The sequence below is a fragment of the Scomber scombrus genome, chromosome 21, assembly GCF_963691925.1.
Source record: "Scomber scombrus chromosome 21, fScoSco1.1, whole genome shotgun sequence".
Classification (NCBI taxonomy): Eukaryota; Metazoa; Chordata; class Actinopteri; order Scombriformes; family Scombridae; genus Scomber; species Scomber scombrus.
In genome coordinates this window covers 21,631,122-21,657,304 of record NC_084990.1, presented here as the reverse complement: position 1 = coordinate 21,657,304, position 26,183 = coordinate 21,631,122, and the positions used below count along the sequence as shown (strand labels likewise).

Here is a 26,183-nt window from a genome sequence, read left to right as displayed (position 1 = left end):
GTCGGTTTTGCTGTGTGTGTGAAAAGAAAAAGGAAATAACGCTGAAAGGGGAGACACGTTTCAGTACGCACCACCGGTTGCTTTGGCAGTCAGGAGGAAGTGAGCAAGCTTGAGGGCAATGAAGAAGAAGAAGAAGTAGGGGAGGAAAGAGAAAAAAAATAAAGTGGGCGAAGAAAAAGAGAAAGAAGAAAGAAGTGGGTCAGCTCTGGACATTTTGTTCCAGATGTATGGGCTGAAACATCCCCGAGGACGGTTCCAAGTTTGTCTTCATAAAGGCGGGAGGAGGGGATGAGGCAATTAGAGCTATTACTGCAAAAAAAACATTCACTTCCACTTCCAAGAAACATTTTGAATGTGCCAAAATGTTAGTCAACAGCTTAACTACACAGTTATAAATTATTTGGATATGAGGTTTCAAACCAGAAATTATTTTGCTGCATGACGTTGAACAGATGTGATTGATGATGTCTTCTTCTTCTTCGTCTCCAAAGTCAGGAGTTATGGTCTGTGGGAGGGAAGAAGGGATGATGGGAGGCTAGGAAGAAGGAGGAGGTGAAGGGGGGTCAGAAACAAGCAAACAATTGTCTGTTTTTACCACCACAAACAGAAACGAGGGACACAGTGGATTTTCCAGTCTTTCTTTGTTTTTTTTATTATTATTTTTCTCTTTTCGCTGATGAATCAGTCACCATGTGTTTTTTTACATGTATCTTTCTTTCACAGTTTTTCAAAGAGTCACCTTGAAATGACAATAAAAACTAGACTAAAACAAGGTAAAGAAGACGGTGCGTTCAAAAGAGCTACGTGTTCGGGCACAGAGGGGTTACACATGTAGAGACGCTACAAAAAATATAAAAGAATAAAAAAAACAAAAAGGACAAAAGTGAAGACAACAGGGATGATTCGTATTCAAATTACAAATGAAAAAAAAGGGGGTGGGGACCTTATGCGTGTGCGAGAGCGTATCTGACACCACAAGGGTCATCCCAGGTCAAAATTGCAGGAGAACGGTGGCACGCACGCACACACACACACACATACACACACACACACACACACACACACACACACGCACACACATACACACACACACACACACACACACGCACACACACACACATACACACACACACACACACACACACACACACAAAGGCAAGGCTCATTGGCACTTGTAGGACGGGCATGCGCGAGGAATGCCAACTCACATCCCTACCCTCTCTCTCCGGTTGGAGGCCAGCAGCCCGTCTGCTGTGCCAACACCAGCAGAGCAGCACAAGGCTGAGAGCGAAACCGTGGCCGCTCTCGAGGCCTTCAGACCCTCCGAACCGAAGTCATCGTGACTCACTCTGGATCTCGATCGGTGACCGTGAAACCCCGAGTGACATGTGACACATGTGCACCGCGTCTTATCTTCTATCTAAAGAGGACTACAGTTGGTTTATTCTACATATTTAAAAAAAGGAGGTTGTAATTGAATTTTTATAACATTTTGGTTTAATGGTTAACGTGACAATCAGTCTGCTTCAGTTAATGCTTCTGAGGTCAAGACACCGCGTCGACTACTATAAACCCTACTTTACCGCTACGTTACACTTCATATGAACCCTTTTACATCGTGGCTCGGACATCTTTCATGTCAGAAAAACCTGACGTACTGTATTTAGACCATTTCAAAATGGCGTAGTTATAAAGCCTCTGCGCTGCGTTTTATCAGCTCCGCCGAGGGACAGTTTAATGTTCTTGCGAAAAAGGAACGACACTTCAATGTGTCGACTAGCTCCGTGAAATTACTTCAAATCCTTGACCTGTGTGTGGACCGTTAACACCACGAAAGGTCAGGAACGAGTGCTGAATTGGGAAAATAAATACAGAAAAAAAAAAAAAAGGAGAAACAGAATAAATATCTTCTGAAGCGTTGGGACCTTTTTAAAAAAAAAGAAATCACATCAGTGTGGCTTTTCACATCATGTTGCACCTAAATAACAGGCTTTAACTTCCTGGTTTAGAGTTTAGAGTCTTGTTTCAGCCCCCCGTACCCCCCACTACCTCAGGCTATGGACCGTTCACACTGAAATCTTATCCACAAAGACTTTCTTGTGTCTGTAAGAGGGGGGCTTCCACGCATCTTCATTCATTAAGGGTTAACAAATTAGAAAAGATTGGGGAAGGGGGGGGGGGGCAGTGCTGGGGAAGAGGAGAGAGGAGGAGGGGGGTGATGGCTCTCAGCCCTTGGCTCCAGGCCCTTTTCTCCCCCCCTGTTGAGTTTTGATGCATTTTTGTCACAGTGCTTCCTCTGAATCAGACCTGGCAAAAACCTATATGGCTTTTAACATACCTCTGGTCACATGAGGCGGTTCTGGTGTGTGTGTTCCCCGTCGGACTCTCTTACCTACCACCCAGCTCTGTCCCAAGCTCTGCTTTCCTAATCCTATAAACATTTTCTATGCACATTCCTTCTTCCTTCAACCCCCCCTTCATTCTCCTCTTCTTCTTCACTCCTCCTCTTCTTTCTTCCTTCTTACTTTCAAATTCACTCTGCAATCATCTGTCTCTTTTCACCTCAAACATCCCATTTTTTCTTCACTTGTGTTCCTGTTAAGCTGTCTACACGTCCTATCGCTCCTTCTAACAACATCCTGAACACACTCTATAGCTTTTAGCCTCTGACCCCTGTTAGTACATTACCTCTAACCTCTTTGTTAGATGCTGATTTTTTGGTTAAAAGACTCACACGATAAAACTGTTGAGAGCTGCTGTGGTGTGGGAGAGTCTATAGATCCTGTAATTAGCGGTCGCCTCGAGGGGGGGCACTGGGACAAAAACACATGACTCAACACAGAAAAGGGGGGGGTGGGGGGCACTAGGAGGTCCAGTTGGTAGAGGCAGAGCTCAGAGTGGAGCTCTGATGCTGTCTGATCTGAGTCCTCGGGTGTAAGTGGTCCACCACCACCCCCCCTCCCCACCTTCCCCTCCAACTTTACACCAGCACAGGCCCGGGCTGGTTTCAGAAACATCTGGAACTGTTCTCTGTGGCAGCTCTGTGGGGAACATGGAGGCATTCCTGCTCCCACAGACTGCAGAGAGAAGGGGGGAGGGAAGAGAGACAGAGAGAGAGAGAGAGAGAGAGAGAGAGAGAGAGGAGGGGGGGGGGGGGGGGGGGGGGATACAGTCACAAAGAAAAAACTGCAGCAATCGTCCTTTTAAAAAATAAAAAAAAGGTAAGAATGAGAAGTCCATCCATCCACCGTCTTTTGATCTAGTGCCACCAGGTCCATGGCATTTAAAATTAGGGAAGTTCCAACACAACGCGTTCCTTTAGACCTGGATGTGTGTGTGTGTGGGGGGGGCTACACAGTTTATGGCCCCCCCTTTTGTGTTTGTCAAGTGAGGTAGGACAAGGATCAGTCACTTGTTCAACCCTCTGAAGTTCCACAGGTTCAGTCTTGCTGGCAGGAGCAGCAACATCCCAAGAAGGAGGAGCAGATCTCAGGTGTGGGGGGTGGGGGGGCGCTTGAGCCACACAAACGGATGGAGCCCGTAGCCGGAGAGGAAGAGGAGGAAAGGGGTGCGGGGGGGGGGGTCAGTTTGGCCTTCCCTGTCACTCACTTCTCCAGCAGCTGCTTCCTCTGCTGCTCCCACAGCGCCTCCAGGTGATCCGCCCTCTTCAGAGCAGCCTATCAGAGGAGAGCACACGCTGTCAATCATCTCCCCCTGACTGCGTTTTCTTGTTAGCGATGCTCTGACAGAAAAGACCCTGTGTGTGTCTCTCTTACCTCGTGCTGCTTTCGGAGATTGTTGACGGTTTCTTCTTTCTTCAAGATGGCCGACTTCACTCTGGAGGTTAAAAAAAAAAAAAAAAAACAATGTTCATAAGGTGCACTTTCTTATCAAATAATGTAGGAAAATGTGCGATAATTTTCACTTTTTGAAATGACATTTGCACCATTTTTTTAACCAAAAGTAAGACTGATTGCTCCTGAAAATGTCAATTAATTGATTAGTACAATTTAATTACTTGGTACAAAGTTTTTATGGTTACACCACTTAGACATTTTTGCCATAATCCTCTAATATATTCTCTCAAAATGGATTACAAGCAGAAATGTTATGCTGGGTCCACAAAAAAAGAATGTGTGCAAGTTATTGTGTTTATTTATATGTTTATTTTCTAATTTAAACCCCTTTAAATTTGACTAAACCACATGGACACAAAAAACCCCATCATTGATTTGTATGTGAAAAGCAAACAGGATGTTGTTTTATACTACAAAGAAATGGATGCAGGTGAGTGTTGACCTACACAGCTGTGTTTATCTAAATGCATCCTGTGGAAACACTAATGGAGGACTGAGGCTGCTGCACTAATGATGTGCTGCCTTCATTATGAAACCAGTGTAGATAAGATGTTACAGAGAAGCTTAAAAAGGTATTAACTGATTCTTCGCCCCGACTCAAGTCTTTTATTTTCTCAGTATTATAATGGAGTAATTTCGACCCCAGGGCTCGACCCCATCAGACACCTTTGGGAAAACACCTTGGGAACGCTGACTGAGCAAATCCCTGCAGTCAGGTTTCATCTAGTGGAAAATCTTCCCAGGAGAGTGGAGGCTGTTAAGGCAGCAGATTTTTACTGGAAATGACATGTTCAGCTGTCCACATACTTTTGGCCACATAGTACTGACTGGTGCAACACAACCTGCTAAAGTCAAAGCCTCCAGCTCAGTTTTAGACAGATGTCGACATTAATCAGGTTATCTTCAGGATGCCTCTTCCCCTCGTATTCTACTCATATTTCCTCTCTTTTAGATGCTCACAGACACCCAGTGGAGCGGTAAAGTTTCCACCTGTTATTCATTTTGAACTGTGTGCCGATATACCGTGTTGACGAGGATACGTTTGTATGGGAGCCAACAGTATAAATGTTTGTAGATCGGCTGACGTAAATCCAGGAAGGGACTTTCTTTAGACACACAGAGGGCTTTTGTCTGGTGAGCTACAGATAGCTTTGTTAAGTTTTAGTCAAATAACGTCCATGCATGCCAACTGGTCACCTCGGTTGATCAGAATTTATGGAATGCAGATGTACTGGACTAGTTTGCCCAGTTTCCGTGTGTCTATTTGGCCTGTTGCTTAGACCAAAAGTGCAGGGGTAAGTGTGCCGCATCTTCCATTACAACCACACAAGCACTGTGGTTTCACTTAATCTTTAATATTAAAGTGTTTGAAACTCAGGAAACTTGGTGAGGATGGAAAGCAGAAACAGAACATTGTGTTATTCAGTGTTATTCAGATCGACATCACTCTTTCCTTTTCCACCTTACCGTTGGTGAACTTCAGCCAGCTCCTCCTCCTTCTCCCTGGTGACCCTCTCCACCTCGAGTCGTAGCCTCGCTCGTACTTCTGACATCTCCACCTTCATCCTGCGGTTCTCCTCCTCCGTCAGCACCAACCGGTCCGCAAACTCCTGTCTGATCACCTCTGCCAGGCTGCGGCGCTCATCAGCCAGCTTGTCCCTGGTCTGAGAAGACGAGTCGGACAAATTCAGATTGAATTCTGTCTATATGTATTTGGTATTGAACTTCCCAAATCACAGAGCGTTACATTTTGAATGTCAAAAGGCCTGGGATAACTCAAACTTGTTGGTCTAATAAATGCCTGAACAAGTGATTTGCTCCTTACCTGTGTGACGTCTTCAATCTCCTGTTCTTTCTGTCTGAGAAGGCCCTGCACTCTGATCAGCTCTCCCTCCATCTCCATCTGCTGCTTCCTCAAGTCTTGTTGTTTCTCCACCGCCGTCCTCTCCGAGCGCTCCAGATCCCTCAGCTCGGCCTCGTACTTTTCCCTCACTCGCTTCACCCTGAGGAGCAGAGGGCATTACAGGTTGGTGTTGATGCAAACTTGTGTAACATGTGGCGAAACACAGAGGAAATATTGTCCATACAGGATTTGCAAAAGGAAAAAGATTTTAAATTATTTACAGGTGTTGGACAGAGATAGAAATGTTTGCGACACTAAGGAGCTCCCCCTAGTGGTTGCATTTATATAGCACTTTACAATGATTCTGCTGGTCATTCACCCATTCACAAACACACACTCACACACCCATATAGGAGCAATTTGGGGTTCAGTGTCTTGCCCAAGGAAACTTCGAAATGCAATCAGGCAGAGTCTGATCTAACCACCTATCTTCTGATCAGTGAACAACCCTCCTGAACCTCCTGAATTTGTGCCAAATTCTTTGCATTAAATGTGTTAAAGGGGAACCACGAGAGCTGGGGACAACTGTGCTGTCACTCAACACACACACACACACACACACCTGTTGTCAGCCGCCCTTTCACACTCCTCTTTGTCCTTGCTGGTCTCCTCCTCCAGCGTCCAGATAGCAAGCTCGATCTCTTTGTCGCGTTCTCGTCGCAGGTCTTCTTTGAGCTCTCGCTCGCGACTCAGCAGCCACGCCTCCTGCAGACACACAAATACACACGCTGTTTATTTATTACTTATTTATATATTTAAGATTTATTCGGCGATGACAGTACACATCAATCAACATTTTAGTTCACAATGCGATGTACATGTGTCAGCTAAGAGGATAGTTTTCTTCGGTAGTCACCGGGCAGATCAACAACTTAGAAAAGAAAAAATGATATTAAAATTAACATTACATTTAGAACTATGAACAGCATATCATTAATACAAACACTGAGTAAGTCCACTGTCCACAATAGAGTCTAAAGGTGATGCACAGAAGCTGTAGATTTAGTTATGGGTACAGCTCTGGCCTACTGTATCCTGGTTGCTTTCTGACACTCAAACACACACATGAAAATGGTGTTACAACACACCCAGGTTTGGATCCCATTACTTCCTCAGTGATTAATCCTTTTCTTCCTGGATCACTAGTAGAGTTGGAGGGAAATCCCAGTCTGCTGCACCCCAGAGAGATGCAAATTCACCACCAGCTTACAGTACTGTGTTGTTTGTTACACTGATAGCTAAGTTTCACTTCTTGTTTTTTTAAAAGCTGCGGTGGTAACGTTAGAAATACGCATGAGCCTAAAAGAGCCCCACGAGCACAATATGCAATATTTACAGGAAATTCAAGCGTTTGTAAAACTTCACTGAGAAGAAAAGAAGGGAGTGTTTAGAGCAAATACAGCACAAAAGTATGAATGACAGCATGTCAAACAAACCTCTTTCTTCTTGTAGTTTCCCTCCCAAGTTTGCTTTTCAATGTCCAAACGTTCTTGTAAGGCCTTCATCTCCGCCTAGTTAAACAAACAATCAAGTTGACTTTTTGCCTCTGATTTTGCAGAGGTAATTAGACAGACTCTGTTGAAGTCTGATGTTAAAGATAGTGAATGTAACTCTGAGACACGGTTCATGCTCATCACCTGGTGTCTCCTCTCCTGCTCCTCTCTGGTCTTGTCCAGCTCCACTCTGAGAGTTCGCCCAGCCAGGGAGCTGTTCTCCTCCAGCTGCCGCCGTAGATCCTCCAGCTCAGCGCGCTGCCTGCAACGGAAATGCAACAAGAGCTTTGACGGAAAGGATCACACAAAATATACAGCTCACACTGCATCTGTAAAAACACAGTTGATCCCCAGAGACTACTGAACACACCCAGGATTTCTGGGCCTCAAAGCTGCAGTTGTAACACAAATGTTGACGGCATGGGAAACACATTGAGTCTCCTCTATTTAGTATTTTTTGTTCTCTTCAGGCAGGAGAATGAGGTCATAGTCACCACTGTGGAATGAAATATCACTGAAGAAAATATGAAATGCTGCTATGGTTGGGGTTTAGCCATGCATGTAAAATCAATTATGTCCCACTAATCAGTACGCATCGAAATACATTCAAAAGATTTGCTCCATCGCTGCATTTCATCATATTAATGTTTTACCCTTCGTTCACACTGCCACAAGCTGTTTTTTTAAACTTGTAATGGCATTTAACTGTGTATGCTGGTCTTCTGTCTTCTAAAGGTCACTGGTTTAATAGAGTTTCAAGCGCAGACAGACACTACAAATAAACTCTTCTTCTACTCTGTAACACACATTTCTTCCTGGACAGTGATTCGAGGTTGCTCATGGGCAACTCGACAGTGTGCCAGCATTACCTAACTAGACTGGAAACTAACATATAACACTGGTCTTGACCACCCAGAAGATTTTCCTCATTTTCCGCTGATTCAGCTTCTTATTCTGTGGAGCTGAAGTGACGACAAACTGCTGGAAACATTTCTTTGCTACACAGTAGTACCCACAGATGTCTCTGTTGTACATCTACAGATTTTGACTGTGAAGAGAGAGAGTGAGAGAGAGACAGACGTGACCTTTGACCTTACCTCGCAGCCAGTTGGGCCAGCCTCTCTTTCTCATCGGCCACTTCCTTGTAGAGACGCCTCCTCTGCTGCTGCAACGACAGCTCCTCCTCCTGAAGCTGCTTCTCGTATCTGACGCGCACACACACACACACACACACACACACACACACACACACACACACACACACACACACACACACACACACACACACACACACACACACACACACACACGAATGAACATAACGCTCTTTAATTCTGCTGGTGTATTGCTGCAAATGGAAAAAGGTAATTTCTCATGTAGCAAGGATGAAGGAAAAATGAATCTCTTTCTCTCTTTGCAGTACAGGCAGTAGGAGGATGTTGAATAAACTGTTGAAACTGAAGGCCATCTCTCTCTCTCTCTCTCTCTCTCTCTCTCTCTCTCTCTCTCTCTCTCTCTCTCTTTCATATGTTAATGTATAAAGTGCTCTGCAGGCTGTTTGGTTTAAATCAGATTTTTACCTTAAAGCTGCCTCCTGTTTAGTCTTCTGTTGCTTATTTCAGCTTCAAACTGAATGTGTTTGATTTATTTAAAGGGTGACAGTCTTATAGCCAGTTATGAGTGTGTCTCTCTGTATGTATTGCAGCATTTCTTGTATCAAGGTAGCGAAGCAAGAAAAAGAAATACAGAAACGATTATAGTTGGTGACTGTGGCTTACCTCTGTTTTGCTAGCTCCCTCTCTCTCTGACACTGCTCCTCCTTCTCCCTCTCCAGCTGTTGTCGGAGCTCTTCACACTGGTGGACGTAGCGCTGGGCCGCCCGGTCGTCCGACTGCAGCAGCTCGGCCTCGTGAAGCGTCCGCAGCTTCTTCAGCTCCTGCTTGTGCTTCGAGATGAGCTTCTGGATCTCGGGCTCAAGACCTGAGGGAGGACGAGAGGGAAGGAAGACAGTTCATGTGTGGGTGTAGTTTGTGACTTTTCAAGGAATCAGGTCATCACAGACAGGAAAAAAAAGGGAAAAAGTCAGTAAGTTTCAGCAAAATGTAAAAATAAATAAAAGTAACTGTAATCTGTTACAATTACCAAGAAAAAATATGTCATTAAATTACAGTTAGCGATGCAAATGTTGATCATTACAAAGGAGGTTACATCTGAAGGCCGACAAAGATTTTGCTCAGGAGGGTTTTTTCCTCATTTTTTAATATTTAACATGTTACTGAATACATATATTGCTGTTTTTAATTCTTTGTTCTTTTTTCTTTCTTTATATATTTAGTTAATAAATCATGATGTGGGCTTAATTAGAGCACACATGGGCTTTAATGGTGTCACAGTACCAATTAAGCTCATGCCAGACTTTAAAAAAAATAAAATATCTTTATTTTATATTCCAAAATCTACATGAACTAATGAATACATTTTGAAATGAGAGATAAATGTTGCTTTATAAGAAATGATCTCCCTAATAAATCATGTCAGTATCCATGAAAAACAGCTGGACTTAGATTTTGGTGCTTAATGGGAACACTTACCCTAACAGAAACATTTTTAGTATTCAAAGAGTAATCAAATGTAATAAGTTACATTACTTTGATGAATTAATTGAAATAGTTACATTACTTATTACATTTTAAATAGAGTAACTCCTAATCTGTAACCTATTATATTTCCAAAGTAACCTTCCCAACCCTGGCAGCTAGTTGCTGGAGGGTCAGAGGTCTTACAGAACAAATATGAGCTGTGAATAGAAGTCGAAGCGTTGTACCTATTTCCCAACTTTCTGATATCTGTGTCCTCCGAGAGACATGTAAGACAACTTTAAGTTTGTCTATATCAATTCTTCTCTACGTTTGATAAGAAAGCATAATGCAGCCTGTTATGCAAAAGAGTTTTGTTTCCATTGTGTATCTTAAAAAGGGCACAAAGTCAATATTTACCCATTTGCATAACGACTTAGATATAGTAAGTTGGATTCATAGGTATGTTTAGAGGTGTAAATGTGTGTTTGTTCTGCCAAATTGTGACGAAAGAAAAGCAATAAAATTTAAATCTAAATTAAATCGAATTTTAAGTAAGTAAAAGTAAGTACAGGTCATAACTTCATTGAAGAGGCCACCCAAGGCTGATAACATGCCATTTTAATACTGCAAGAGGCCTGACACCTGCATATTATTCTGAAGTGAACAGAAGTGTGTAATTGAGAGCTGAAAAGGTACCTCTAATCAAAGTGGAATTTAACATCCTTGACCTGATCTTAATAGAGCTTCAGTAAAGATGTTTTAATCACTGATTTTCCGAGCCGAGTACCTTTGACAGTGATCTCTTTGATCTTCTTGGTTTTCTCGTCGATCCATTTCTCCCGGCGGATTTTCTCTGTGGCGCTCATTAGCTCTTTTAACTTTTTGATCTCCTATGGAGGGAGAGGGTAAGAGTAAATTATGGTGGCAGGTTCACTTTTTAAATGTTTTATTTTTTTTTTACACTGTGACAAATTCAAGGCATGTGTATGTCACAAGATCAAATAGTTCATTGATAAACACCACAAAGGTATTGAGGAAGAGGAGAGTTGAAAAAAATTCTGGGCATTACAACTGACCTACTAACATAAAGCTTCATATCTAAAAACTAGAGATGGATGAGTGAAACTGAAATGAAAAAGACCTTGGAGACTCACATGCAGACACACTGCCCGAGAGAAGTTGTGTGGGACAAACAAACGGAAGGAAAACAATGAAACGGTGGAAATGAGAAAGATGATCGTGCCAAAGATGAACCAGTTAGAGGAAAATAAAAGTTACCTCACACAAGGGACCCAGAATTTGCCACACCTACAGCCAGGAAACAACGGACAGGCACACGGATACCAGGACAGAGAAAGACAGTGAAGAAGAAGAAGAATAAGGAGAAGGAGAGAGAGAGAGAAGAGAGAGAGAAGACAGTTAAACAAAAGCAGCACCGCAAGAAAGCAAGATAACACAAGATGATCACACGAGATGCAGAGCAGAAGCAGAGAAGAAGATTTTGGGGTTTTTTTGCTGTGAAAAATTCAAAGTGAGCACGTCGATCTGGGACATTAAACAATACATTTATGCTGAGACCTGAGTTTTTCCTGTTGGTTGGTAAAAACCTCGGCTATCTCACCATTTCATGCTGCTCCTGCATTTGTGCAATCTTCTTGGTGTACTTCTGGTCCACCTGCTTCAGTTCTCCCACCACTCCTTCACAGCGCTCACTCAGAGCCTTTTTATCATTGATCAGCTGAAGGGAAAGAGAGAGAACACATTTTACACCGCAGGGAAAGAAAAGAAGAATTATTTTAATGTTTTTGTGGGTAGTTTGCAGCTGGGTTTAGATTGCTGTGTATCTACCTGATCGATGAATGCTAGGTGTCTCTGAATGGTGGCTTCATATTGTTCCTTCTGGAGCTGGAAGTTTCTGTTCAGCTCTTTCTCGGTCTCCTTCACGTGTCTGATTGTAAGCTCCCTCTGCTGGGCCTGATGAACAAGAGACACACCTGAGATTTAGGTACAGTCATCTACAGCAGCCGATAGGACCAAAAAGACATCGTTCTACATTAAAATGTTGTCCAGTATGTACGCGTCTCCTCACCAGAGCGGTCTGCAGCATGTTGACGGTGCGTTTCTTCTCCTCCAGCTCCAGCTTGATTCTCATCATGGAGCCGGTGACTTCGGCGGCGGTGGCCGACGCATGCTCGATGCCGACCAGCTCCTCCTCTGACAACACAGCCTGAGAACACAAAGATCCAGTCTATATAAATCATTTTTTCATTCTGTGATTAATCAAGTAATCCAACAGCAACAGGATTCATGTATTTGGATATTTAGTGTTGTTTTCTGGGATGGGACCCAAAACTGATCATCAAAACAGAGTTTATCATTACTAAATCAAAGTTTCTTTTGTTTTGGGATATATGGCAGTATGTGCTCCAGACCCGCACCTCTCTGTGCGATCCTGAGGTGACTGAGCGCGGTCTTTCCTGTTCGGACTTCTCCATCTCGTCCAGGAAGCTCATGATGCTCTGCAGCTTGGCCTCAGAGAGCAGGGCGCCCCCGTCTGGCAGTGCAGGGTGGTGAATCAGCTGGCCGTGACGCTCCAGGTTGTCTGTGGTCAAAGAGTTGGAGTCCCCGTCCTTTAAAGAGACATGGTGGGAATGAAGATTACAGTCACAGCATCATTAAATTAATGTTTCTTTCTAGACACTAAAAAAGAGGATTCTGATTGATGCTTTAGATTATAATCATACTATGGTCAAGCAAGGGGCCCAAACCTCATCAATCCATGCATATTTTTCTTTTTGGTAGGACTTTGGCTCCGAAAGCCTCTCTGGCTCCTCCTCTAACAGCTTCAGGGTGTCCAGCAGCTCGTTGAGTGTGGTTTTGGACTGAGTCCTGCTGGACAAAGCTCCCTGCCGCTGGTCCTCCACACTAACCGACCTCTGAAGAATTTCCTGGAAGACGGAGATAACAAACATGCTTATAATGTGACAAGGCACGAGAGGCTAATATAAACATTTTCACACTGGCAGATGAAATATTGATCGTTGAAGTGCAACTAGAAGTGTTCTATCATTTACCTGTGAACACTGGGAACCTCTGCGAATGGACAAAGCTGGAGAAACGGCTCTGAAGCTGGAGAGATCTAAATCGGACACAACATTCAGATTGGAGTCTGTAGAAAGAAAATACCAGTACAGTTATTACAAGTTTCTCTGATATATTATACTCTACATGTGGATGTTTTTGGTGTTCAGTAAGTCTTATGCTTACCTGTGTTCTTAGCTTTAACGTCTGTTGGAGACATCTGGCTGTTATTGCTCGGTGAGGCTGGACTCCTGTTGGTGGGAGAAATCCTGGGTGGCTTCTTTCGCCCTGCAGCACCAGTCTGCCTGAAGTTTTCCACCTCCACCTCAGCTGCACGCTGCACCTCTGCAACACGCTGGGCTCTTTTCTGCTGTAGCTCCTGTGACACGCCACCAGAGGGAGACATTAGACAATGAATAAGTGTGAATCATCACATCTCAATTATCTCCAGTGTGATAAGATTTGTTGATATTCCAGAAACATTGCTGGAGGTGGGATTATTGTGAAGTGCGTAAATGAGATGTGTTCACCTGGGTGGCGGCGAGTCTGGACAAACGAGCTTTCTCTTTACGAATCGATTTCCTGTCGTTTTCCTGATGTTGCTCCGGGCAAATTTCATCCTCTGTTCTGTCATTCGGCTCCTACAAGTTAAAAAAAAAAGAAAAAGGGAGAAGGTTTGTAAAATTGCAGGAGAAAGGGGAGGCGGAGAATGAAATGAGCTGTGAAGAAAGTGAGGTAGAGTTTACCTGGGAGCACTGAGAGCCTCTGTGATTAGACAGAGCTGGAGAAACGGCTCTGAAGCTGAATTCACCCACGTCGGCCATAACATTCAGATTGGAGTCTGTGGAAACACAAAACCACACATTAACTACAGGGTCTTAATCCATTATCCAGGAAATATCACTTCTTTTACCAACCTTAAGTGGATGCACACTTGTATTTGGTCTCAGTATTATTGACTACTGTGTATTGTTTTAGCTCCTAATAATCCTTCATATTTATGGATTTTTGTATCAAACTGGATTTCCTGGATTGTATTTCATGTCTCACTCGCATCTGAAGCAACATGTCCCCCTGGTAGAGTTGCTGCTTTGAACACCTGCTTAAACTGGGCGGTGTGAGTGAGTTCAGTACCAATATACAACATTTATCGTTGTTCCAAACCTGCTTCACTCAAAGGAGGAGCGAAAAGGGAAGGGGCCGGGGAGGACGCTGTATCATTTCACTGCAGAGATAATGGAGCATATTTTAATAACACTGTTGCACTCGGTCAGTGTTACGGGTCCCCTGTTTGTCATTCTGACGGCTGCGATGCTACAGGGTAACCAAGCTACCTCGGCTAAGCTGGCTAGCATACATCCATGAGCATGCTACAACTGAATGGGTCCGGGTGGAACTTGTGCTCTAGAGTTATTGTTCCCAAACGTCAGAGTGAGTGGTTATTAGAGGATATTGACAGTTAACTGTTTGGGTCACAGAGCGTATTCTTCATACCACTGCATGCATCAAGTAGGACAATGAATACATGTACCATTATAACCCTGCTATCCATAATTATTTAATAGTCCAGATATGAATAGGAAACTATTCAACAGCCCATAAAATGAGCATGGATGATTGCAAATAAATGATGATGATGATGTATGTGAAGTTAAAACAAACCAAACCTGTGTTCTTAGCTTTGACGTCTGTCGGAGACATCGGGCTGTTATTGCTCGGTGAGGCTGGACTCCTGTTGGTGGGAGAATTCCTGGGTGGCTTCTTGCGCCCTGCAGCACCAGTCTGCCTCATGTTTTCCACCTCCACCTCAGCTGCACGCTGCACCTCTGCAACCCGCTGGGCTCTTTTCTGCTGCAGCTCCTGTGAAACGCCACCAGAGGGAGACATTAGATCATTTAGAGTTGTGGACAATCATACTCCAGTGAAAGCAATCACAGAGAAGCCAAATTCGAATGTTTAAATTGTGATGTTACTGCTAAGTGTTATAAACTACCATATTAAAGTGGTAGAAAGTGAATGATCTAATAATGAAGATTCATTTATGCATGTCGGCCACTTAGGCATAACTTGCCATCTCAACACACAGGTGACAGTGTGGTAGTTTATTTGATGCCACCTTCATGATAAACTTAACACTTTTTAGTCCCACTAGTGGTGAGGATATAACCAACCAACAGCTCTGCTAAGTCAGTAGAGCATCTAATCAAAGAGGTGGTCACCTGTATGGCAGCAAGGCGGGCCAAACGGGCTTTCTCTTCACGAATCCGTTTCCTGTCGTCGTCTTTCTTCTGCTGCTGCTGCTCCAGGCGACTGTCCTCCGCTGTTCTCTCCTCCCACTCCTACAAGGGAGAAGACACAGAAAGTGTTAATGCTACAGCAGGAGAGAGAGAGAGAGAGAGAGAGAGAGAGAGAGAGAGAGAGAGAGAGAGAGAGAGAGAGAGAGAGATTACTTCCATTCTCCACGGAAGGATGGGAACAGATGATACCTTTCTTTTACTGGCGAGGATGCGTTTGAGCGTTGTGTGGTTGGTTTGTTGTCTTTTGGCATGCTGTCTGTACCAGCGCTGGATGATGACTGCTGCTTGGTTCACCTGCTGAATAAACCTTCGAATACACAAGAGAGGCACACGTATGAGTCCCAGAACTACTGATCGTATGCAATGATAAGATTATTAATAATACAGTTAACAACACACAGTCTGTTCAGCAGGGTATCTGTACATTTTTTTTAAGAACAAATTGAATGGCTTTAACACCTTTTTAACACCTCTTTAAGGAAAAAATGAGACATATAATAATGCAAAAGCAGGATTTTACTGTTGTAGTGTAGTGTAATGGAGCTCATTTTGAAGTAATTTATAAAGGACTGCAACTGATGATTAGTTTCATTATAGTTCCAACTGCTGATTTTTTTAAAAACTAATTAATAAGTTGATTGGTTGGTTATGTAAAATAATCAGAAAATAATGATAGTAATGATAAATACCAAACTGAACAAATATAATCACGGTCAAATCAAATGTAATGCCATAACTCCTACAATTCCTGACATAAACCTTGAATATCAATAACTAAATTTGAGTCATTTTAAGTCTTTTTAAGGATCCGCAGGGTTCAGTGTGTCTCACCTCTCAGCCTCCTCCTCGCTGACCTCTCTCCTTCGTGACAGGATGGGGCTGCCGCGCTGGGCCGACACTGGACTCTTATTGTTGGAGGTGGAAGAAGCTGAAGAGAAGTTCTTCTGGGACTTTGTGACGGAGCCGTTCTCCAGTGATACTTCGTCGTTTGCTGTGGCCTTCAGGATGTTACTGAAAGAAAAATACGATTTAAAACTCAAATACTTTGGACATCTTGATAGTGGACATCTTTGACCAAAAAACATCACTGAAAATTCAAGTATTCAGCTTTTCTTACAGAACTTAATATTAGGCCCCTTGTGACAAAAATCACCCGATTGATTAAGCAGGATGATAATCATACAAAAATATAGGTGTATAAATAACACATAAGTCACATAAATAATTAATATAATCATAAAAAAACAAAATGGAGGCAGCTAATATTTCATGCTCTTTTTTAGTCTAGCTTTTTGTTTTATTTCTCTCTTCCTATGTTTCTGTACTGTGATTTATTTATTTATATTTATTTATTATAATTGGGTTTTTTTTTTTCTTAATTGTATGTTTTACTGTTTCAATTTATTACTGTTCAATTGTACTTTTTGTCCTTTTTATTCTAATTGGATATTATTATTATTTTCTATTTTACATTTTTTTTTCTTTGTAAGTTTTTATGCTTTCAATTCTTACTAATAAATCATGTGATATTTTGTGTTAATGTAAAGCACATTGAGTTGCCCCTGTGTAGGAAATGCATTATATAAATAAACCTGCCTTACCTTGCCTTGCCCTGCTAACAATAACTGTTTTTACTTAAAAGCTAATTATGGTTTAGCCCTATTGAAAACCAAACAAAAGTTGCTGAAACCTTGCAAGACCAGCGTTTATCTTAATTTCAGAACATACTTAAAAGATGGCTTCTGGTTGGAGCTCTTCGGCGTGAGCGGCTTCTCAGAGTAGTTGTTGTGTAAGATAGTAGTAACAGAGTTGCCGACAGCTCCCTTGTTGCTCCTGGGGGAAAAAGCATAAAGCACAATGAGTCTTTCCAGCTAACACTTCTGCTTCTATAAACAAGCCAAAACTCATGTGTTGGCACCTGTGCGGACTCAAATCAGCCAACGCCAAACATTTTCGCGTCCCCCTCCCTCGAGGCATTACAGTAACTGATACGGGCTTTGACACACATTCTCCACAACTGAACCCACACAGATTTTTGACAGTTTTCATGGAAGAAAGAGTCTCAGTGTGTGGGTGGAATTCCTCAAGGCAGTATCAGATCAACAGGTATGAAACAAGAAACGCATGTCGAGATCCAGAATGCAGCAGAGTGAGTAGTCAGCCGAGCCGATGAAAACCTGGACTATTGTGTTTGTGTGTGTGTGTGTATGTGTGTGTGTTTGTGTGTATGTGGACGTGTGAGTGACGCTGCCCACCTGTTGTTGGCAGTGAAAGTGGCAGCCAGAGTGATGCCAGGCTCTCTCTTCTTCAGGCTGGTGGGCGAGTCCACGCTGCCGGTGCTGCGGGAGCTCGAGTGCAGAGGGAAAACTCTGGGCTGATCATCCTTAAAGAAAAGAGACACTTACACTTAATAATATTGAGAGTAATAGTTGATTTTTGGGAGCACTTTTCAAACACTCTTGTCTTGAAATCATTTTCCAGGACTTTTCCAGGACATGCTACGGTATGACAGACAAGTAAATAGTATTTTGTCGTACTTCATTATTTCTTTTTATTATTATTTCTTTTCATCACTACTTTAATTAGTTTTTGGCTTTTATTCTTTATCTTGCATTATTTTATCTATTCATATTTTATTGCTCCGTGTGCATTAGTTACCTATTACATTTTTACTTTATTTCCTACTTTGAATTGCATTTGATTTGTTTTTAAAGGTGCTATGTAATTGGTAGCTGTGATGCTAATTTCGCCATGTTTCCCACTGATTTATGCTAACAACATTAGCAATAAGAACCCCTCTAAAGGCAGAGAGAAGGAGAGGGAGGAGAAATCATTTTCCAGGACATTTTACTTTGTTCTCTCATTTATCAGGTTTTCCAGGAATGCCTGGGAACTCTGAGTACGGAGGCTTAAAGACTCACAATCTGATCTACAGTAATATGTGACATCCTTAAAACTTTTACCTTTTGGACATAAGAAAAGCTTTTGGTAAATCTGTCTTTAATTTCACATACTAGATGCACTTTGTAGCTTCTGCATAGTTTATAAAATCGTCATAAATGACTCATCTAAAATCCAAAACCATGACAAATGAACAAATGTTAAGTCTGTGGTTGATGGTAAATACCAGGATGTTCCACGTAGTTCTGTCCGGCGAGGCTTTGCTGAGGCTGGCCAGCTTCTTACGTCCATCGGAGCTGCTGTCAAATAGGGCCAAGTAGTCCTCGCTCTGGTCCTGACTGCAAAACACACACACACACAAGCCAGCCACAAATTAATACCATTGTTTTATGTGGAACAGCAAAGTCCTAAATATTTGACCATTAAACCAAATAATCACTGGTGCTGACAGAAAACTGGTGGAATAAAACCCAAACTATCTCTCTGGATTAATGCCACTGAAAGAAGGTGAAATTTTATCATGTTTATTTCTGTAATTTGGGTGACCCGACTCTTAAAAAGCTGATGAGGTGAAAGGGGAAAGGAAAAAAAAAAAAAAGCACAGTCTGGGCTCAAATTTTACGCAATAGGGGCTTAGCGGTGCACAACACACAATTAAACAACTCGACACAAAGCGGGGACCTCGAGTCACAGATTTTAGTGGTAGCTTTTGTGATTAAATGTTGTAATGACAGCTGCAGAGAACGGGATGGGTCTCATCCCCTTCTCCTCCTCTTATCCCCCCCCCCTGTAGAGCGCTGGAATTCAGTCCGTGGCAGCTGACCGTCTGCCGTGTGGGGGAACTCCGTTATGGATTCCATGTAAATGCACGCATGCATATGTTGATCCCGATGGCCCGTCAGTCATCCTTCAAATAGCCTCACACACACACATGCAAACACACATACACACATACACCAGCACCTCCATCATGAGGCACAGATGTAGGTTGACCTCCATGTCTGGCCTGGCCTCTGTGCTGGTATCTGTTCTGCAGCCTGTCTGTGCTGTGCACGGGTGTTTCTGTCTGGTGTAAGTATATAAATGAGTGTGTGTGTGTGTGTGTGTGTGTGTGTGTGTGTGTGTGTGTTTTTGGGGGGGGAGGCAGGGGTCGAAGCCAGCTGGCTCAATGAAAAGCAATCTGACAACACTATTCAGGCAGCACATTCCTCCACTTCTTGCTTTTTAGAGGAGGGTGATGCATGGTAAGGAGGAGGAAGGAGTGGCGAAAGGGGTGGAGAGTGACCCAATGACTGCCCTGAAAGACTCTGAGAGGTGGAGGATGTGTGCATGGATGTGGGGTGAGGTGAAGAGGGAGGGGGGGTGGGGTCTTTAGAAAGTCTTTAAATTTAAAGCCCCTCTGCTCTGCATCCTCGGAGGCAGTGAGGGGAGGTGGGGTGGGTGTGGTGGTGGTGGTGGTGGTGGTGGTGGTGGTGGCAGCTGACGGACAATAGAACCAGAGCATGCACACACACACTTCTCCTTTCACTGGCTCCTGGTTTGGAGGGGGGTAACCTGACCCCCGAGGTTCCAGCCCTCCCCCCTCTAACCTGGGGACAAAAGCATTTTCCTACACCCCACGACCCCAGCACCAGCCGCCCGGCTTTCCTCTTCTCTTTAACATGCAGTAGTTGGCGCGCCACAATTTCCATTGTCCGAGCCGCCGAAGCTCCTGGTCTGCCAGCTGTTGCTCGCTGAAGAGAGGAGCTCTGGTTTAAAGAGCCGAAACTCTGTGTACAGAGATTCACCCTGTTAACACAAACGCTGCTTCGAGACTGTCATAAATGCACGCATTCTTTCCTGTCATCTCTAAAAACATGCCCTTCATACTTCAGTAGGAAGCCGGTTAAATTACCGAGAAGGTCATTTGATAATCTAACTTGAGAGCTGAGGAGTGAGTTTTGCCTGCAGCTTTACTGAGTGCATGTATCAGCACATACTGTACTGTATGCAGTTTAACGCGTCAAAGTCAGTGATTAGGAATGAAGAAAATAGGTCTGAAGCAGAGAGATATCACAACAGAGAGGGATACTGTTTTAAAAACACTGCAGGCAGGTAAAACTTGAGAAGGCAGTGAAATACTGATGAAAGACACTAGTAATAGTTTAATGGTTTGGAGTCATTTTGTAAGCAAAAATGTCAAAATTCTCACATTCTAGCTTCTAAAATGTGAATATTTTCTGGTTTATTTAGTCTCCGATGATTGTAAACTAAACATATTTTGTGTTGGTTGGAACAAAATAAGACATTTGAGGACATTATCTCAGGCTTTGGGAAGCAGGGATCAACACTTTCCTTCCATTTTTGGGCATTTCATGTACCAAAGCTTATATGAGGCTTCAGAAAGACGCTTGTACATTTGTTAAAGTATAAACTGTGTGGAGCTGCAGCGATTATGATAATAGTTTAATTGTTTTGAGTGGAAATTCTTAGATTCTAGCTTCTAAAATGTGAATATTTTCTGGTTTATTTAGTCTTACATGATTGTAAACTTAATACATTTGTCTTGGTCAGAGGAAAATAAGACATTTGAGGACATCACCTCAGGTTTTGGGAAGCGGGATCAACACATTCCTTCAATTTTGGCCATTTCACAGACCAAGCGACAAGAATCAAAAACAAAATTGTGTGTATGTGCACCTTATGTGATGTGCCATGTGTGTGTGTCTTACCTTAGGCTGATGTTGGCCTGCTGGTTAACCTGTGTGGTGCTGTTGGATCGCCTCAGGTTCTTAATGGAGCGGGAGCTACCGAAGCTGGCGTCGCTCTGTGGAGAAAAACAGGTTTGTTAAGGAGTTGGGTAACAGCTGGATATCATGGGACGCTCTGACACAATCACACCAGACAATAGTCGTGATGTGCTGACCTGTAGCAGCTCACGCATTACTCACCAGGGTGTTGCGTTTCCCCCTGCTCTCGCTGGCCACCGACACAGACACAGACCGAGAGAAGTACTTCCCAGGCGAAGCGCTGCTGGGTCTTTTGGACATAGAAAGCTGGGAGCCTGACAAGCTGAGGTCCAGGGCATCTCCGGAGACACCTGTCGGGATGGATGACGGGCTGCGTGTTGTATGCATCCTTTGACAGCCTGAAATATAGAAAAAAAGAAGATGAATGTGTGTTGCTTCACTGTGAATAATGTTATACGAGCAGAGTTAGGAGACTCTTCTCAAGTGCTGGAGGGGGAAAAAGTTTCTCTGTGCTCACTGAAAATCTTTTAGCAGCAGACTAGCGAGCTTAATTTGTGGCATCTTCAAACCAATTTGGGAGCTAATCTCGGTCCAATGTTCAACTTACATCAGTGTGATGAGGACATGAAGCCTCCAGAGCAGAAACGCTGAGAATGAACTTTTCGGTAAAGAAAGAGATACCTTGTGTCCAGCAGTCCAACTTTTAGTTTAGTTGTAATTTTAAGGATTTTTATGAGGTAACTGGACTTTTTTTTTGTAGACAGATGGTTTGTTTCAAAATGCATTTGTGTAAAAATCGAATCATTTAGATGTGGAGGAGTAATTGAATGCTCTTATTCACATGATGGATATCAGATGAAGTACTCAGTTGGTATCAGTATCACTTTAACTGTAATTGCATTGGCACTGGTGTCATAATTTTTATTTAACCCTCACATATATTTGAAAGCAGTAAAGATACTCAAAGACACTAAAGACACTAACCCTAAACCGTCTTACTTTTAGCCTGAAATGTGATGACTTCTCCTTAAAACATCTGAGGTAACTGGACTTTTTGTTGTGGAAAAAAAACCCAAAACAACATATTATACATTTTATATTTGATGTTATATGTATTATTATTGTTCTTCGCAGACTTTTACTTAAATATCTTACCACATGTCTGGATGGGATCTTTAAATATATTTTTAAAAAGGCACAATAGACCACACATGCTACGTCCCCTGGGATTCAGCGGGTTCAAACCAAAGCAACAGAGGAAGTAACCGCCACTTTCTCCCCCCCCACTGTTTGTCTCCAGGGTAACCAACAACAAAAACCCACAAACTACAGTATATTTACAACAGCTGAGACGTCCTGACAACCTGAGAGAGAGAGAGAGAGAGAGAGAGAGAGAGAGAGAGAGAGAGAGAGAGAGAGAGAGAGAGAGAGAGAGAGAGAGAGAGAGGGGGAGAGAGAGAGAGAGAGAGAGAGAGAGAGAGAGAGAGAGAGAGAGAGAGACAGAGAAAGAGAGAGAGACAGAGAAAGAGAGAGAGACAGAGACAGAGACAGAGACAGAGACAGAGACAGAGAGAGAGAGAGAGAGAGAGAGTCAAATGAGTAGCTAACAGTATTTAAGAGTTGTTAGGCCTGCTTCTACAGCCAAATGTGTGTTATATAAGCTATGAAACCAAGCTGGTTAATTGGTAAACAACAGTCAGGTGCTCATATTAACGCTGAAAGACGTTTTTTCCCCCTCGCTGTTCATACTGGCTATTAAAAGATCTTCTTTAAATGTGCCTTTTTTTGTTTGTTTCTTTGCTGTTTTCACAGGCAAAAGTAGTGACGCAACAGTTCAGTGTCTTTGTCAATTTCCATTTAATCCACAGTGTTGCCTCCCTTCCTTTGGGTTAATGCCCATTTCTCCAACTTTTTCTCCATTTGGGTTTCTTACAGTCTCACCTGTGATTCCTCGACTATCTCTATCCAGGGTCAGCTTTACCCCATTTCCATGTTAAAGCCTTTTTTTTATTATTCAAACCAGATATTCATCCTTTTTTTCTGTACAGCACCATTTGAAAAGAATTACAAAAGTAAATCAGAGAAATGTCTTGGTATTCTTTTCATTGCTGTTTCCCAGGATCTACAATGTGCTTTTAATGTAAGTGATAGGGGGCTAAAATCCACAGTGTGTCTACACAGTCGTTTTAAAGTAGATGTGACGCTTATATGAGGCTTCAGCAGTCTGAGTCAGTCATATCAAATCGATATATGACACATTTACAGTCAAATTCCCTCTTTGTGTTTCCCTGTTGAGCTGTAGTGGAAGTATAGTAACAAAAAGAGGGACATAGACACTAAAAAAAAGACAGAAGATACTGTCCAAAATCAAAAGATATTCTCTTCAATATCACACAAGATCATAGAAGAACAATAAAAGCGTCAAACTGAACCTGGAGACAAGATAAAGGGACTAAAAAGGATTCATTTATCTGTAAAATGTTGCTTGTTAATGTTCTGTTGATGGATAAACATGTGACAAATCATTTCATCTGTATGTGTTTGTATCTTTATCTTCCTATTCATGCATTTTAGCTGTGTATAGGCGAAATAAATGCATTTAAAAGTAGATGTGAAGCTTATATGAGGCTTCAGAAGTCTTGAGTTAGTCATATCAAGTGGATATCTGACACAATTACAGTCTTTTTAGCATCAAATTCCCTCTTTGTGTTTCCCTGCTGAACTTTGGTCGAAGAATAGTAACAAAAAGAGGGACTTTAACACTGAACTTGATTTGACTTCATATTCGCTTCAAATAAACTTTTACATAAATTTTTGGGCCACAAAAGCAGGACTGTGGATTGTAAATGCATTATGAATGGATCTTTAAATGGTCAGTATGAACATGAGGAATAATTACAGCAAGAAAAAAACTGGTTTCAGTCTTCATATGGGCTTCTGGCTGTTGTTTTAAGACTTAACTCTCCTTTTTTTTAAAACTGTGACAGGTGTAATTACATTGGTCTATTTAGTTATCTTCTTCTTATGACAAAAACACTGCCCCAGGGTTCCCACACATTTTTACCATTGAATTTTCAAAACTATTCCATAATGTTTTACTCCATTTCCATGACTTGATTTAAGTAGTTTAACAAAGGTAGGCCCACATAGCGACTATAGGGAACAGTATTGGGTTTTTACCTGCCCCCCCCCCTATCCCAAATCTGGACTGTCAGGTCGAACTGTTTCAGTAAGAGAGCTTTGTTGAATATCATAACCAGAGCAGTCAACTTTTCAGAAACCTTGGAGCGAGATTTGATGGGGGGCTTTCTTGGTCACGACCCTACGTCAAAGACATTTTTATTTAATTTGTACTTTAAGGAAAGAAACATGACTATGTACAGCACAAAGCATTTGAAATGTGGGTTTTACAGATTAATGTGAGGGGGGTCTGGGGGTCCTGTAACAGCGTAGATGTCGCTTCCTGTATTTTGGAGCCTTTTAACAGGTGTTTTGACACTTTGATCTCACTAAATGATGGGTGCATTTTGCAATTACATCCCCGAGCAAGTGTTTGGCCCCAGATCACAAATTAGAAGATATTAAAAAGCTTAAAGTATAGAAGTTGATGATTTGTATATACATATTAAATTAATCTACTGATTTTTGACATGGTAAAAGTGTGTGTGTGGGGAGTCCTGGCTCATGCAGCCTGCCTTATATCTGTTATCTTTTATATCAGATTGGTCCATCCCTAATTCAAACCCTTTCCAAAACATTCCCCTCATTCCAAACCATTCCCAGGCCTGGAAAACAGTTTTTTCTAATTTCATAACTTTTCCAGGAATTTCATGACCCTAACCCTAACCCCCCCCCCCCCCACAAAAAAAACCAACACAAGTATGACAGCTATAATAATAAATATGATGATTAAGCATGAAAGAAATGCACAGCTGTCGTTCCATCTATTAGTGCACAACATGATTATACTCGTGAGCTACTTATAGAAAATCTCAGATGTTAATAAAAACTATATAAAAGTAAAAGTTGCACCAAATTTGATGCACATCTGCACGTTTCTGCAACACAACGTCGTTAGGATATGACACGATAATGCATATTTATACTCATTTATTCATCATATTTTTTTTAGCAGTCACACGAAGATAATGCTTATATAGCTTAGTCGTGATATAAGCTGGCTTTAAAGGGAGATATTTGGTTGTTTTTAAGGTGGAAATCTTGTAAAATGGAGCATTTCTAGCTATAGCATCAAACACCCCCAAGTCAATTTAGCTGCTTAGCAACGGAGTTAGCTTTAAATACTCACTTTAAAAGCTGGATGGTAACATTGTTGAGAAACTCCTAGAAGTATCCAAGGTTGTGTTTTAATCCTCCTCCCCCCAAAAAACAAGACAGGACACCAAACGCCGCTCCGTGTAGTCAGTGAAAGTGACTCCGGACGAATAACACAGGGATCCAAATAACGCGTAACATCTTCACTGTGGCAACAACACAGAGGGGAAAGCTCCGCCTCCCCGCGCACCTGATTGGAGGAGAGTTTAAAGCTGTCTCCGTATGCGCGCATCTGATTGGCTGAGAGGAGATGTCTGTCTAGCGTGCAGAATCCAGGAGGCGTGCCTCAGCAAAAAACAACCACAGTTTGGTTGACTTTGCAGAAGAGAGAGGGCAGAGGGATGAGAAAATTACATTTCTCCATCATCATCATCATCATCATCATCATCATCATCATGCGAGCCCGTACAAACAGACTCAAACACAGCTTCTTCCCCATGGCGGTGAAGAGACTGCTGCAGGAACCATGAACATAGGCTACTGCAATAATTACCACACACAGTATTTTTTTACCTGCACTTTAACTTTGATCTTGTTCTTGTTGTTACTTGGTTTTTATACATATTTTTTAGATACGTTGTTATTTATTTTAATACATATTTATTTATATTTATATTTATACTGATTGTAGCTGCTACAAGGATTGCTGCTAAACGAAATTTCATTGTATCTGGCTGTGCAATGACAATAAAGCTTCTTCCTCTTCTTCTTATCATCATCATCAACATCATCATTAGTGTTGGAAAATGAAAACTCTTTACATAAAAAAGTGAAGAGTATATATAAACATGAAGTTAAATCAGTCACCATACATCATCAACATAACTGTGCAAGTTTACAGAGTAATGCTGTGCAATTATATTTATGCAAATGTGTGTCGTTTTAAATATTCTGCACTATTTTTTGAGCAGTTGCTCAAAATCTGAATGACAAATAAAATCTATTTCATCTTAAATCTTCTGGTAATAACAATTTCAACAAACTTTAAGTAATCACCCTTGCAAATAT

The 26,183-nt window shown here is 42.1% G+C and overlaps 2 protein-coding genes across 2 annotated transcripts in view; one reads left to right on the top strand and one right to left on the bottom strand.

Moving 5' to 3' along the window:
* Positions 1-26,183, top strand: part of LOC134003291 (NLR family CARD domain-containing protein 3-like) — a 142,916-nt gene that overhangs the window by 45,442 nt on the left and 71,291 nt on the right. The window lies entirely within an intron of this gene.
* Positions 517-25,286, bottom strand: cep131 (centrosomal protein 131). Its single transcript, XM_062442434.1, has 29 exons — positions 25,150-25,286; positions 21,042-21,238; positions 20,823-20,917; positions 18,338-18,449; positions 17,466-17,593; positions 16,939-17,043; positions 16,042-16,221; positions 15,400-15,517; positions 15,133-15,252; positions 14,581-14,773; positions 13,660-13,754; positions 13,444-13,554; positions 13,100-13,292; positions 12,907-13,001; positions 12,601-12,780; positions 12,271-12,462; positions 11,922-12,059; positions 11,681-11,806; positions 11,454-11,570; positions 10,620-10,722; positions 9,032-9,233; positions 8,351-8,458; positions 7,398-7,515; positions 7,197-7,271; positions 6,323-6,465; positions 5,683-5,860; positions 5,325-5,521; positions 3,777-3,837; positions 517-3,677 (listed from the first exon to the last, which is right to left on the bottom strand). The coding sequence occupies exons 2-29, from the start codon at positions 21,225-21,227 to the stop codon at positions 3,606-3,608; spliced, it is 3,741 nt and encodes a 1,246-aa protein (XP_062298418.1). The 5' UTR covers positions 21,228-21,238; positions 25,150-25,286; the 3' UTR covers positions 517-3,605.

Bases quoted from the DNA above. Each gene is read 5' to 3' on its own strand.
- cep131 (XM_062442434.1), bottom strand. From the start codon at position 21,227: ATGCATACAACACGCAGCCCGTCATCCATCCCGACAGGTGTCTCCGGA. The intron at 7,516-8,350 runs GTAAGGTCAAAG...TTTCCGTTGCAG, and splicing joins CTGGCCCAACTGGCTGCGAG to GCAGCGCGCTGAGCTGGAGG. The intron at 7,272-7,397 runs GTGATGAGCATG...TTGTTTAACTAG, and splicing joins AGCAGGAGAGGAGACACCAG to GCGGAGATGAAGGCCTTACA.